The sequence below is a fragment of the Arachis ipaensis genome, chromosome B02 (genome assembly GCF_000816755.2).
Source record: "Arachis ipaensis cultivar K30076 chromosome B02, Araip1.1, whole genome shotgun sequence".
Taxonomy (NCBI): domain Eukaryota; kingdom Viridiplantae; phylum Streptophyta; class Magnoliopsida; order Fabales; family Fabaceae; genus Arachis; species Arachis ipaensis.
In genome coordinates this window covers 14,948,214-14,962,839 of record NC_029786.2, presented here as the reverse complement: position 1 = coordinate 14,962,839, position 14,626 = coordinate 14,948,214, and the positions used below count along the sequence as shown (strand labels likewise).

The 14,626-nt window shown below is 36.4% G+C and overlaps 2 protein-coding genes and 1 long non-coding RNA gene across 3 annotated transcripts; all 3 read right to left on the bottom strand.

Annotated features, from left to right (window-relative positions):
* Positions 207-776, bottom strand: LOC110268733. Its single transcript, XR_002357146.1, has 2 exons — positions 488-776; positions 207-331 (listed from the first exon to the last, which is right to left on the bottom strand). It is a non-coding gene; the product is annotated as an uncharacterized LOC110268733 (long non-coding RNA).
* Positions 1,925-3,255, bottom strand: LOC107628242. The gene is made up of 3 exons (XM_021115553.1): positions 3,153-3,255; positions 2,152-2,541; positions 1,925-2,052 (listed from the first exon to the last, which is right to left on the bottom strand). The coding sequence occupies exons 1-2, from the start codon at positions 3,216-3,218 to the stop codon at positions 2,152-2,154; spliced, it is 456 nt and encodes a 151-aa protein (XP_020971212.1). The 5' UTR covers positions 3,219-3,255; the 3' UTR covers positions 1,925-2,052.
* Positions 3,490-4,067, bottom strand: LOC110268732. Its single transcript, XM_021115555.1, has 2 exons — positions 3,832-4,067; positions 3,490-3,747 (listed from the first exon to the last, which is right to left on the bottom strand). The coding sequence occupies exons 1-2, from the start codon at positions 3,922-3,924 to the stop codon at positions 3,532-3,534; spliced, it is 309 nt and encodes a 102-aa protein (XP_020971214.1). The 5' UTR covers positions 3,925-4,067; the 3' UTR covers positions 3,490-3,531.

Below are 14,626 nucleotides of genomic sequence, written 5' to 3'. Positions count from 1 at the left end.
ATATATAAACTAATTAATAAAGTCACCAAAAAAAAAAAAACTAATTAATAAATTCTTGAAATCTAAAAACAACATTTTAATTTGAAACAAGAAAAAAGAAATACAGCTAAATGAGAAGCATGGTCCAAATTGGAGAACCAACATCACATGAAACTAAAAGAGGGGATCTCCAAAAGGAGAAGAAATTAAAACAAAAAAGCTTAGAAAGAGAAGAGAGTTCTTGAGATTTATAGTGTTCCAATCCGGAGAAGAGAAACCCAGCTTGGCACGTCTTTTCCTTGCTCTCTTTGGTCTTGTCTTCACTGCAATGGTGGTGGATTGCCGTGTATACCTGGCACAGTTGAAAATAATTATTTCATTATTTGAGGAATGAGATATATATATGTTAAAAAGGAAGATAAAATTTCCACTAAGAAAAAAGGGACACTTTATTTTTGGAACAACATAAAAAACTAGGTTATATATGGATAATCATGATCATGATCACCATTAGTATCATCCCCGGTTGATGGGTTTGGAGGTCTTTTTGGAAGCATTTGCATGAACTCATCTTGTAGTAATGGCCTCCATGCTTCTCCATATTTAGGAGAACCAATCAAAATCACCAACACCGTCACTATAGCTATCAACACGAACCTCCTATAATTGTTAGAGAATGACGACATGATGAGTTCCTCGTATATATGTATCTTATGTTGTCTGATCTTGATGGGCTTGAAAGCTAAGCCAAAAATTTGTGAGAGATCTTAAGTGAAATGATCAACGTGTGATGAATATTACACACACATATATATATAAATATAAGGTTGCCGCGTGCTGCCAATTCAATATCATAAGGGTAGGTAGATTTAGACTATTGGGAATGAGAACAATCTTTTTTGAGTTGACTTTGAATTGATGAATAATGTTAGTGGTTTGAATTCAGTAGATAGAAGCTTACCGGCGATTTCGAATTGAAGGTTAAAACTTAAGCTAAAACTATATAAGGTTAGCTATATATATGTTTTCCTTTCTGATTTTGATGTCTTAGATATGTAAGGCAAAAATATTGAAACTTACAGAAAATTATGATCAAAGCCATATAAATATATAGTTTGTGAATACGGTAACTATGGTAGATTTGGTCACTACAACGAATTCGGGCTGAGGCAACCCTTTAAAAACGTTGCTTATAATAAGAGAAAGTGTTGCTTTGATAAAAGACAACACTTTCCGACAAAAGGCAACGCTTTTTGGGGGTTGGCTATACGGCCGTTACCTTTGGTCTAAGGCAACGCTTTTGTATATTAAAGGGAACCCTTTTTTTGGCAACCTTCAAAAAACGTTGCCTTTTCCGCAAATAAAGCAACTCCGCGAAAGGGTTGCCTTAGAGCACCCAAACACAACGCTTTATATGAAACGCTATGGCAACACTTTTTACGAGTTGTATTTTCTAATATATAAAGCAACACTTGTCTAGAGTTTTTTAAGTTGCTTTTTCATATACCTAAAGCAACACTTGTACAAATTTTTTCAAGTTGCCTTTTCCTCCATCTAAAGCAACACTTGTCCAGGTTTTTTTAAGTTGCATTTTCATATACCTAAAGCAACACTTGTCCAAATTTTTTTAAGTTGCCTTTTTTATAGACCTAATGCAACACTTATGTAGGTTTATTTACAGTTGTCTTTTTTTAATACCTAAAGCAACACCTTATTAAATTTTTCTTAGATTCTCTTTTTTAATATCTAAAATAATATTTTTTTTATCTTTGTTATATTTATATGATATTTGAAGAATATATAACACCCGCATTTGAATAAGATAATAATATATATTGCATATATATATAGAAAGGTCTTCCAAGTACCAATTAACATATATATACTTGCTAGTAAGTTACCAAGTCAAATAAATAATAAACCTAAGTAAGCAAAATACATGTTTTTCTGCTAATGAACTTAAACAAAAAAGAAACTAAGTTGTCCACTAAAAACTAAGAAGACTTTGTGCTTCACCATTGTGGCAAGAATTGTCTTTATGTCTTCAGAAAACTTCCTCCAACAATAAGAAAGCTGTAGTCAAATTTAAATGAACAAAATAATTATAGTCAAAACATCAGCTATACAATAATATGTATACTCAAGTGGTACAACAATTTAGCATACATATACCTATTCATGATTTGGTATATGAGTCGATGGAGGAGAATGCCGAAGAACTAAATTTGGATCTTGTGCACTATTTGCAGACGATTGCTTAGATCGCAAGAGAGAAAGCGCTTCATCAACATTCATACCAGGAGAAGTTTGTTGCAACATAAGTTTCACAATATCTTCCAATCCTTGCAGTCGTTGCTTATGGTCATCTAATTCAGTTTTTAAAGCTGTTACCTTCTCTTCACTTTGTTTTTTGATTTCATCTATTTCTTTATTTTTCTTAAGAGAAGTTTTTGTAACAGTTCTTCCATAACATCGAACTCTTCCTGGATTCTCTTTACCAAAAACTTTTTGAAATGCATTAGTAGGAGTTTCTCCAACTTCTTGGAGATCATCAAGTTTATCCTATACACACAAATATATGATATGTCTATTTTTAGTGATAAAAATTCAATGAAAGAATCCAAAAACCTATTGATAACTAATAGGGGCAGCAATCCAAAATAGCCATAAAAGAGCCATAAAACAGCAGTCCATGATAGCCATAAAACATGGTTGTAAATTGTCATAGAACAGCAATAAAATCAACCATAAAACAGCCATGAAATAACCATAAAATAGCAGTCCATGATAGCCATGAAACAGACATAAAATAGCCATAGAACAGCAACTAAATCAGCCATGAAACAGCCACAAAATAGATACCACAAAACATAGAAAGCAGCAAGTCAGCAATCATGACAACCACAAAACAGTCATAAAGTAGATACTAAAACAACAACCATGATAGCCATAAAACAGTCATAAAATAGCTGTCATGACAGCCATAAAATATGCATAAAATAGCCATAAAACAGCAACTAAATCAGCCATGAAACAGCCCATGAAACAGCCATGAAACAGTCGCAAAATAGATACCATAACAATAATCATGATAGGTATAAAACAGCAAAAAAATAGCATCCATGACAGTCATAAAACAACTACTAAAACAAGAAAATTATAGAGGAACTTACAATAACAGCTTGTGTTTCTACATCAAGTGTTTTCCCTTTTAGTCCATTCCGAGTTGCAACAAACATTTCAGCTTGATTTGGTTCCTCTTTGTTCTCTTTTTTCTCACGCTACAGATCAAGATAACAATTACAAAGTCATAACATACTAAAATTAGGGAGAAGTAACAAGTAGAGAATTTTAACTCAAATGTGACCTTACCAAATTAACACACACTCTTGCAAAATTGATTGGGCCCATTTTATGCCTCCATTGTTGCTTCTTGCGATTTTCAGAATTTATAACACACATAGCCTGTGTTTAAAATAAACAATGATGAAAAAAATATAAAAATTGAAAGAATTATACTTGATCATATCAAATAATAATAATTGAAATCCTCTAGCTCACTTTGACAGTTGGAATACTCCAATATGCAATTAGCTTCCGAAATTGTATTTCTGGAATTTCCAAAGGACGATTCACCAACATATCCTCAATATTTCCAGAATAGGGTTCAAAATGCTTCTTTTTTATTCTTGTTTTGTAACGCTTCCATGCTCCTTGAACACCAGTCATCACCCATAACTTTGAAGATTTTGGAAGAATGAACTTTGACTACAAACACATCAATTTCATCATATCATATGCATAAAATAATTATTAACATATGGCATAAACATAAAGATAAATGGAACTTACATTAATATACTTCCAAATGCGCTTTTTGATTTGCTTAGGCACAGCTTTCCAATTAGTGTACATCAAGGTAATAAAATCACTATTCCTTCCCATTGTTCCAATAAAATTAGTTAAATCCTTCACTCTTTGAGCTGTTGGCCCCACGGCTGCTCCCTGATCAAAAGTCACTTCCTCCCTTTCTTCCCAAGTTCTTGCATAAATCTTTAGGCATCTTGTTTTTCCACGAGTCTTTTTAACCTTTGAAGTATCTAAATTAAAAATTGAGAAATAGTACAAGCTTTAGGTATGGAAAGGGCAGCCCCATGCTCATAGATAAAAAGAAAATGTAAAACAAATAACAACAAACTAAATTACATCACCTTCTACATGAGCCTCTTCCATAACTTGATCTCCTTCTACATCAAAATTGTCACTTTCATGTTCACCAATATAATCTTCCTCAGACGGGATATGAACATTTTCTCCATTATTTGGGGATGGCCTAGATCTAGCATCCTCAGAAGTTGGAACTTCATTATGCTCCTCTTCTCTTTCCACATGAATTTCTTGGTCACCCAAAAAAGCATCAAGAGTCATTGCTGGACGCTTTAAGTTATTTTTTAAGTTTGTCAAGTTAGCTGGTTCTTTTTCAGTAGCTCCAGCATCCTCACCAATTGACTCAAAGTCATCTTCCTCTTCTCTTTCCACTTCTACTCCTTCTGTATGTAAAAAGGCATCAAGAGCCATTGCTGGACACTTTGCCTTACTCTTCATCTTCTTAGGAATTAGTTGTTCTTCTAGTTGAACATTACTCCTCACTTGGTTTTGGGAAGACCTCAAAGACCGGTTCATAACATTGTCTACAAGTGTTTTATTTCTCCCTTCCATTGAATTCTCCCTACTATATTTGTCTCCAATTTCTGAAATTTTTCTCCTGGGCTGTTGTGCTATTTTGGCTTGATTACTTCCTTTATCACCTTTGGTTATAAAATTCCGAACTAGTTTCGCAGCAGAAGATACTTCCTTCATTTCAAATTCCTTAACTTTTGCATGAGCTTGATACTTTTTTACCAGTCTTTTCCTCTTTGAAGTTGCTCCGTTTTCCATTAAGTTGCTGTATAAAAATATTAAAACAGCCATGTAAATACAATTGCATATGCATCTAATAAGGGGAAGAGGTAAACCGTAACAAACAATTACCAAATTCTATATCACAATATTCAGCAAATCATGTTCAAAACTGCTAACATAAAGCGATAAATCTGACTTATATACCATAAAAGAGGGAAACAAGGAACTCAAAAAGTTTTCGGAATCATATTCTTCACTTAAAAGGCAGAAAAATGCAGAAAAATTCAAAATGCAGAAAAATTCAAAATGCAGAAAAATATGTCCCACACAAACTCATAATCAAGATGTAGAAAAATTCAGAAAATTCTAAGAAGCAACAATCAGAACATAAAAGAGGAAAAACAAGTTGAAAACTGCTAACATAAAGCGATAAATTTGACTTATATACCATAAAAGAGGGAAACAAGTCACTCAAAAGTCTTTAGAATCATATTCTTCATCCGATCCTGTGTTATACTCTTGGGAAAAATAGACTTCTTTTGCGACATCGACCAGAACTTCATTCAAATCATTCCTTACCAAGTCTACTTCACCATCATCATTAGGTATAGAAGGAACCGTCGAATTATCAAATGGCTCATTTTCATAAGTATCTTCAGCATCAATGGCAACTTGATCACTTATGCTAAATAGGTCCCTTGGAACAGTCTTCATTACATAATGTTTATTTTTATCAAATGCATCTTGCACATAGAAGCATTGGTGCACTTGACATGCCAATACAAAAGGCTCTTCTTGATAGCACTTTTTGTTAAAGTGCACATATGTCGAGCCATAAGCATCCTCCCTAGCCTCATACCAATCACATTTGAACAATGTAACCTTAAAATTTCCATAGTAGTCCAACTCAATGATATCATTCACTCTACCATAATAAGAAACGTTTTCATGAATTGGATTTGCATCCTTTGTGCTTGCAAAGCTTGTCGTTAATGCTACTAAAGTAACACCACTATTTTGTGTCTTGCGTCTTACCTCACGTTGCCTAGTGTGAAATCTATATCCGTTGATAAAATAACCAGAATATCTTTTTGCACATTGGGTTGGTCCTCTAGAGAGCTCTTTTATCCAATTTGGAACATCATGCCGCAAAGCACGTGTTTTAAACCATGTAGGAAAGTTTTTGCTATGGTTTTTAGCTCTCATCCATCGTGTTCCTTGTTGATAAGTCTCATGCTCACTAAAACTCAAAAGTATAATATTTGTAAGTATAAAACAGACCTATCAATTTCTAATTAAAATACCAAAATATAGTAGAATTAGTATGAGTTACCTAACATAGTCGTCTATCTTGTGACAATTCAATAATATGTAGCTATGAACTTGCTCTCGGGACTTGTCATCAAGGAGAAAAGGTTCACCTTTCTTTGCACCCAAAGGAACACCTCTTTTTGGAAATAGATTCGAAAATGCATCTGTAGTTTCCATCATAGAATTATTAGGTGCATCATTATTTCTGGGTTGTCTATTCAATTTTGTTTGGACACCAGAATGTAAGTAACGCGAGCAAAATGTCAAACATTCTTCAACCAAATATGCCTCTGCAATAGATCCTTCAGGACGACTTCTGTTTCGAACATAGGACTTCAAAGTACACATGTATCTTTCGGGAGGATACATCCACCGAAATTGAAAGATGACTCTATACTTGATATATGCCTCCAATTTTGTTTTATCTCAGTTCATATTAAAAGTTATAGAGAAAATCCAAGTCGCTTGGTGTAGGGCCTTAAAGATTACAATTCTATTTGTGTCCTACATGGGAATTAAAATTTGAGACAAAAATTGTAGGAAAGGCAGAAAAGAACAACAAAATAAGAATTCAAAATGACGTGTCAGCATATTAATAATTCAAATAAAATTCAGTGTGCACCATACTTTTTGTGCACCAAACCTCCATCACCCACAAAAAAAAATCAGCTTGGTAACGACAAAAACGAAAAGATTGTAGTGTTTTCAGTAGTCACACCGCATTTGAGGATCTTGAACTAGAACAAGAACCAAACCCTGCTACTGTTAATTAGGTGTCAACCACACATAGAGCACCCAAATGGAAGCTGCATTAAGCAGTCCACTTGCTCTTTCACCCAACCATGTTTTCAATGCATCTAATCCCGGTACCACTCCTTCCGTGATAAGAAAAAGAGAAAAATCAATAAGAAAAGTTCATACCAAGTAGTCAATACTGGTGGTTCAGAGCATGAAGGCACTGGACAATTCTCTAGTATCACGCCTGGTCTCATCAACCGCAAACTGCTTCTTTCCGTACCTTAACCAAGCTTTAAGAATAGAAGCTGCAATAAAAATATAATAGTGGGAATTTGTTTAACCAGGGTCAAAAAGATGGAACTGAAAAAGCACCAGGAAGATGTTGATCCACATGAAAACTTCAGAAAAATTGAAAGCAAACCCCTAAATTCAGAATTATTAAGAAGCCCCAAAAAGACATGCATTCAGAAATTCGATTTACATAATAAAATTCAGAACAGTCCCAATTCTTCATTCACAATCAATGCATTCAGAATATTCATTCCATAGTAAAATTAAGAAACTTTCTTACCAACCTGATGTTGAAAAAAATCTAAGTAAGAAGCAAAAGATGACTCTATACTTGATATATGCTTCCAATTTTGTTTTATCTCAGTTCATATTAAAAGTTATAGAGAAAATCCAAGTCGCTTGGTGTAGGGCCTTAAAGATTACAGTTCTATTTGTGTCCTACATGGGAATTAAAATTTGAGGCAAAAATTGTAGGAAAGGCAGAAAAGAACAGCAAAATAAGAATTCAAAATGACGTGTCAGTATATTAACAATTCAAATAAAATTCAGTGTGCACCATACCTTTTGTGCACCAAACCTCCATCACCCACAAAAAAAAATCAGTTTGGTAACGACAAAAACGAAAAGATTGTAGTGTTTTCAGTTTTCACACCGCGTTTGAGGATCTTGAACTAGAACAAGAACCAAATCCTGCTACTGTTAATTAGGTGTCAACCACACATAGAGCACCCAAATGGAAGCTGCATTAAGCAGTCCACTTGCTCTTTCACCCAACCATGTTTTCAATGCATCTAATCCCGGTACCACTCCTTCCGTGATAAGAAAAAGAGAAAAATCAATAAGAAAAGTTCATACCAAGTAGTCAATACTGGTGGTTCAGAGCATGAAGGCACTGGACAATTCTCTAGTATCACGCCTGGTCTCATCAACCGCAAATTGCTTCTTTCCGTACCTTAACCAAGCTTTAAGAATAGAAGCTGCAATAAAAATATAATAGTGGGAATTTGTTTAACCAGGGTCAAAAAGATGGAACTGAAAAAGCACCAGGAAGATGTTGATCCACATGAAAATTTCAGAAAAATTGAAAGCAAACCCCTAAATTCAGAATTACTGAGAAGCCCCAAAAAGACATGCATTCAGAAATTCAATTTACATACTAAATTTCAGAACAGTCCCAATTCTTCATTCACAATCAATACATTCAGAATATTCATTTCATAGTAAAATTAAGAAGCTTTCTTACCAATAAGCAGAGGAGGAGGAGGAGGGGGGTTACAGCCCTTGCGAAGAGGAGAAGGCGAGACAGGGGAAGAAGTGGAAACGGGAGAAGGAGAGGGGTTTCTCGAAGAGGAGAAGGCGAGACAGGCCTTGCAAAGAGGAGAAGGCGAGACAGGCCTGTAATTGGAGCCGAGATAGGAAGAGGGGGAGCCGTGGAGCAGCGTGCGTGGAGGACAGCACCGCGCCGATGCCCGTGGAGGAGAGCACCGCGCCGACACCCGTGGAGGAGACCACCGCGCAGGAGCCCGTGGATGAGAGCAACGCTCCGACGACCGTGAAAGGGAGAACTGCGCCGTCGCCATTTGGAGTGAAAGCGATTGAGAGTTGCGGTCGATGAGGAGGAGAGCCGCGATCGGTGGTGTGGCTGTCTGCGTTATGATGTTAGGGTTACTGTATCTCTGATGAAATGAGGAAGCTAAGTGATGAAGGAATGAAGTGATGAACTGATGAAGAGCATTGTGTCTTTTTTTTCCTTTTTTTTATTTTAAGTTATTTGATTGAAAAATAATTGGTGGGAATATGAAAAGTTTCCCTCTAAAATTTGTAACTGTTTATAATTTTAGGCAACTTTTTATAAATGTTATTTATTTAATTTTTTTTATAACTTTTATAAAATGTTGTTTTTTTATTTAAAAATGTTGTCTTAAATATTTTATATCGTAACATTTATTGAGTGTTGTTTTAGATATCAAAGACAACAATTTTTGTGGGTAGCCAAAAATTTAGTTATCTTAGCCTTATTCAAAGGTAACACGTCAAAAATGTTGTCTTTGCCTATCTAAGGCAACTTTTGTTAAATGTTACTTCGAATAAGGGTTACCTTAGGCCAAAAATGTTGTAGTACCGTTTTATGTAACACCCTACCACACAAAGCTTTACGCTTAAGTCGTAAAACAGAGGTGATGTGGTATTACGACCTCTAAAATAAAATGAGTACATATAATAGCAGAAAAATTATCATATGCTAGGAGCCTTGAAGAATAGAGAGAATAAAAATCGCAAAATAAAAGCGCAACGCTCAAGGAACGAGTTGACTTGCGTGCTAAGAAAACCATATCTACTAAACATAAGATGACAGAAGTAGGAATAGAGTGCCAAAGATACAAAATAACAAGCTCCTGACTCAGCCTGCGAAGTCAAGACTGGTCGGAGAATATTTACATATATATACATACATATCCAAAACCCAAAAGTACATATACACAATTCTACCTCTCCATAAACCTCTAAGAGGATCAAAATAACAAGTTATGCGGAGAGAAAACCAAGTACATATATATATATATATATACATCATAGCATAACAAAATAACCCTGTAACCACTCCGCTTCGAGAGTCCAGACGCCTAACGAGATGCCTCTCGACCTGCATCTGAAAAACAACAACATAGTATGGAATGAGAACCAGAGGTTCTCAGTATGGTAAAGGTGCCACACACATAATATATAAGGTCCTGGGAATGCCAGAGGCAATCCTAAAACGCCGACACTCAGATTGTAGAGCTTAAAGTATTAAACAGAAGCCATAAAAGGTGGGTTTTCTAAGAATATGTAAACCTGACTTAACTTAACCTTAAACCTAAATCTCATACTGCCATTCCTCCATACCTCCAACTCCATCATGCATTTTCACAAACAAATAGACAGATAAAGGCAAACACAAGAAGGTTACAACTACTGCAGGTAACAAATACACATTTAGCATGGCAAATACAGAAAAGCACACCCAATTAACGCACAAGCAAGTAATTCAAGTAATATGCATATGATGCATGCCTGTCCTATGGCTGATGAGGCTCATCTGTCGGTTATCCAGCCAACCCGACAAGTTTGAATTGTCCTTAGACGGTCTCCCGACGTGCATCCCCAAGAGTCTATGCATAGCTTTTTTTCATATAGTCAATATTGCTCAATGGGGGAACCATTCCTGGGAATTTATATAGTGCCCGGTCACACTTACGTTGTAGGGTCAACAGAGTATCGAGTTTTCAACCTGGTACATGTGGTGGCAAGCCACGACACTTAATCCAGGGAATCTCGTATCTCAGATTATTCAAATTCATAAGCCATTTAAATAATTCAATTAAAATTCATCAACATCCACATCATTCTCAATCGCATTTCATTCCTCATCATACATCAATCATATTCAATCCTTATCCTTCATTATCACACCTCCCATTCCGTCCATCAATAGTTCCAATTCAAAACATAATTCATTCTTTTCTAAATGAATCAAACTTAAAACATGCTCATTTTCTTAATAACTCAAAATCAAACCATATAACCTTTAAACCTAAATCTTTTTAAATAATCATATAAACAAAATCTCTAATTTTTATAAAATTTCGGCAGCATCTCCTCTAAAACTCGGATTTTGCCACCCTTTTCAGGTCCAAACCTACTTTCTTTTCAATTCAACATACCCTTCCTCATCATCATAACAATCACCACAATAAATCTACCTCAGATAAACAATTATACTCATACAATATTCAAATCCAACAACCCAAAATTCAACTAAGAATCATAGTTCACAAATCCTAGGCTTTTAACATAAAATACCTCATTATCACAACAACCTCCACAATAGTTATACCTCAAATCAATAATTCACCAAATCATTAGTTAATCAACAAGCACCAAACCAACCATGTTCATCAACAATAACATTCAACCATAATTCTCTCCAAATTAACATAACAACATTCACCATCCAAAATTAATAACTAATTATTCAATAAACTTCAACCAAATATATTCATCGACAAATTACTAAACATTAAACATACACCTGCATTCCAACTTATTCTATGGTCGTCTAGCCTAAGTTTTCACAGAACATTATATATTAAATGCAAGAAACCTAAACCATACCTTGGCCGATTTTCACGTAATGACCAAAGCTATTTATTCAAAACCAAGACAGCCCCTCAAAACTCAACTAATCCGCTTCCTCCAAGTTCCAGTATTCACAATTTCAAGCTCCAATTATTTATTCACAACATAATACACATTCATAACACATATATATCCAATTTAATACTCAAAGCTCAAATTCAATGAAAATAAAATAGAATTATCGCATCCTCACCTTACCCAAGCTTCACATAAGCAAGAGTGAACGTTTTACTCAAGCTAATTGGATCCTAAAACATCAAAAATCAAATAAATTCAACACCCCTTCTCAAAACTCGAAAATTGGGGGAAATGAGAGGCTGAAGTGAAATAGCAAGTTACCTATAAAATTGTTTCGGTAGAAATGTAGAGCTCAACGCGGTGGACGCGTAGCCGCAGATGGTGCGGCGATTGGAGCTCGGACGGAGAAGTTACGGGGATCGGAAATTTACGTGAGGCTTACGGGAATGTTTCATTCTTCTTTTCCCCTGGGAAGCTTTCAGCTTCGTTTACGTTGAAATGAGGGGGACGAAGGCTTGGGTTCACTTAAAAGGGCTGGTCCGGTTGGACCGACAACCTGGTTCGGGTCCGGTTCAACCGGTTCGGTCCGTTCGGTCCAATTTTGGACCATTTTTTGAAATTGGTGTCAAAATTCTCGTTTCGATGAGCTCTATTCTAATTTAATATAATATTTACGTTTCTAATCCTCCTTATTAAAAACTAATTTATTGACTAATTATCTACTAATTTAACCGGAGTTTACATCCTACCCACCTAATAAAGAATTTTGCCCTCAAAATTTAAATCTTGTTACCTGAAAAGAGATGTGGATAGTCCTTTTGCATATCTGATTCGAGCTCCCAGGTATGTTCCTCGATACCAGCTCGACTCCAAGCTACTTTTACCAATGATACTTCCTTTTCGCGTAATCGTTTAATATTAGTATCATCAATTCTCACTGGAATTACTGGAAGTGTTAGATCTTCTCTTACTTGGATTGGTTCTGGTTCCAGAACATGACTTGCGTCAGGAGTATACTTCCGAAGCTGCGATACATGAAACACATCGTGCAAATTCAAAAGATACGGCGGTAAGGCAATTCTATAAGCCACTGGCCCAATTCTCTTCAGGATCTCAAACGGTCCAATATAACGGGAATTTAGTTTCTTAGTCTTAATACTTCCCACTCCAGTGGTTGGTGTAACTTTCAGAAAAACATGTTCCCCTTTCTCAAATTCTAAAGGCTTTCACCTCTGATCAACATAACTCTTCTGGCGGCTCTGGGCTATAAGCATTCGACTACGAATCTTCTTTATCTGTTCAGTCGTTTCAGCTATCATCTCAGGCCCTAATAAACTCCTTTCTCCAGTTTCATACCAACACAATGGAGATTGACATTTTCTGCCATACAGAGCCTCATATGGAGCCATTCCGATGCTCGCATGATAGCTATTATTATAAGCAAACTCTACTAATGGCATATACCGATCCCAACTCGCCAGCTGGTCCAAAACACAAGCCCTTAGCATATCCTCCAAGGTCTGAATAGTTCTTTCTGACTGACCATCTGTCTGAGGGTGCTACGCAGTACTCAAGCCTAACTGAGTCCCAAATGCATGCTGAAAAGCTCCCCAGAACCTTGATGTAAAACGGGATCTCTATCAGATATAATAGTAGAAGGCACACCATGTAACCTGACAATCTCTTTGATATACATTCGAGCCAATTCCTCCATTGTGCAACTTATTTGGATAGGAAGAAAGTGAGCTGATTTTGTCAGTCGATCCACAACCACCCAAATTGCGTCACAACCAGACCAGGTTCTAGGCAAACCTATCACAAAATCTATTGCAATACTCTCCCATTTCCATTGTGGAATCTCCAAAGGCTGAAGGGTCCCTGATGGTCTCTAATGCTCAATTTTAACCTTCTGACACGTTAAACATTTAGATACATGCAATGCCACATCATTCTTCATACCTGGCCACCAGAACATCGCTTTCAGATCTTGGTACATTTTAGTACTCCCTGGATGAATTGAGAACCCGCTCTTATGAGCTTCCTTCAAGATTCTCTGTCGCAGGTCTCCAATATCTGGCACAACAATTCGGTTATTGAACTTCCACAAACCATCCTGTCCTTCTGACACTTTCCACTGTTTCCCCTGTTCGACTGCTGGTAATACCTTACGTAACGCCTCACTGTCTCGATGAGCCCTCAGAAGTTCTGATTTAAAATCACTTGAAATCTGCAACTGACTCAAACATAGGATTCCAGATTCTTCTCTAATTCCCAAATTCAAACCTTGGAATGCCTTCAGTAACTCTTCCTCCCGTAGCATCATCCAAGCTGCATATAAAGACTTCCGACTCAAAGCGTCTGCCACAATGTTCGCTTTTCCTGGGTGATAATTCAATTCAAAATCATAATCTTTCAGAAGCTCCATCCACCTCCTCTGACGCATATTCAACTCTTTCTGCTCAAAAAGATACTTCAAACTCTTATGGTCTGAGAAAACAAGAAACTTAACGCCATAGAGGTAGTGCCTCCAAATCTTTAAAGCAAACACAATAGCAGCAAGTTCTAAATCATGTGTCGGGTAGTTCATCTCATGCGGCCTTAACTGCCATGAGGCGTATGCTACAACATTCTGGTGCTGCATCAGAACACACCCCAACCCTTTCAGAGATGCATCACAATACACTTCAAACGGTTCACTTTGTTCAGGTAATACCAATACAGGTGCAGTAGTCAACCTGTGCTTCAATGCTTGGAAAATCTCTTCACATTCCGGAGTCCAGATAAAAAGCGTATCCTTCCTAGTCAATTTAGTTAAAGGTAAGGCGAGCTGTGAAAATCTCTTAATGAATCTGCGATAATACCCCGCCAAACCTAAGAAACTCCTGATCTCTGTCACTGAAGTTGGTCGCTCCCAATTCATCACTGCTTCCACCTTAGCAGGATCCACAGCTATCCCCTGCTTACTCACCACGTGGCCAAGAAACTTCACTTCACTCTTCCAGAACTCACATTTAGATAACTTAGCATATAACTTCCTGTCTCTCAGAATTTGCAGCACAGTTCGCAAGTGTTCAGCATGTTCCTCTTCAGACTTAGAGTAAACAAGAATGTCATCAATGAAGACAATAACAAACTTGTCCAGATACGGTCGGAAAATCCTGTTCATATAATCCATAAATACTGCCGGGGCATTAGTTAACCCAAAAGA

Bases quoted from the DNA above. Each gene is read 5' to 3' on its own strand.
- LOC107628242 (XM_021115553.1), bottom strand. From the start codon at position 3,218: ATGTTTGTTGCAACTCGGAATGGACTAAAAGGGAAAACACTTGATGTA. The intron at 2,542-3,152 runs GTAAGTTCCTCT...TTGTGTGTATAG, and splicing joins TAGAAACACAAGCTGTTATT to GATAAACTTGATGATCTCCA.
- LOC110268732 (XM_021115555.1), bottom strand. From the start codon at position 3,924: ATGGGAAGGAATAGTGATTTTATTACCTTGATGTACACTAATTGGAAA. The intron at 3,748-3,831 runs GTAAGTTCCATT...ATGTGTTTGTAG, and splicing joins GCATTTGGAAGTATATTAAT to TCAAAGTTCATTCTTCCAAA.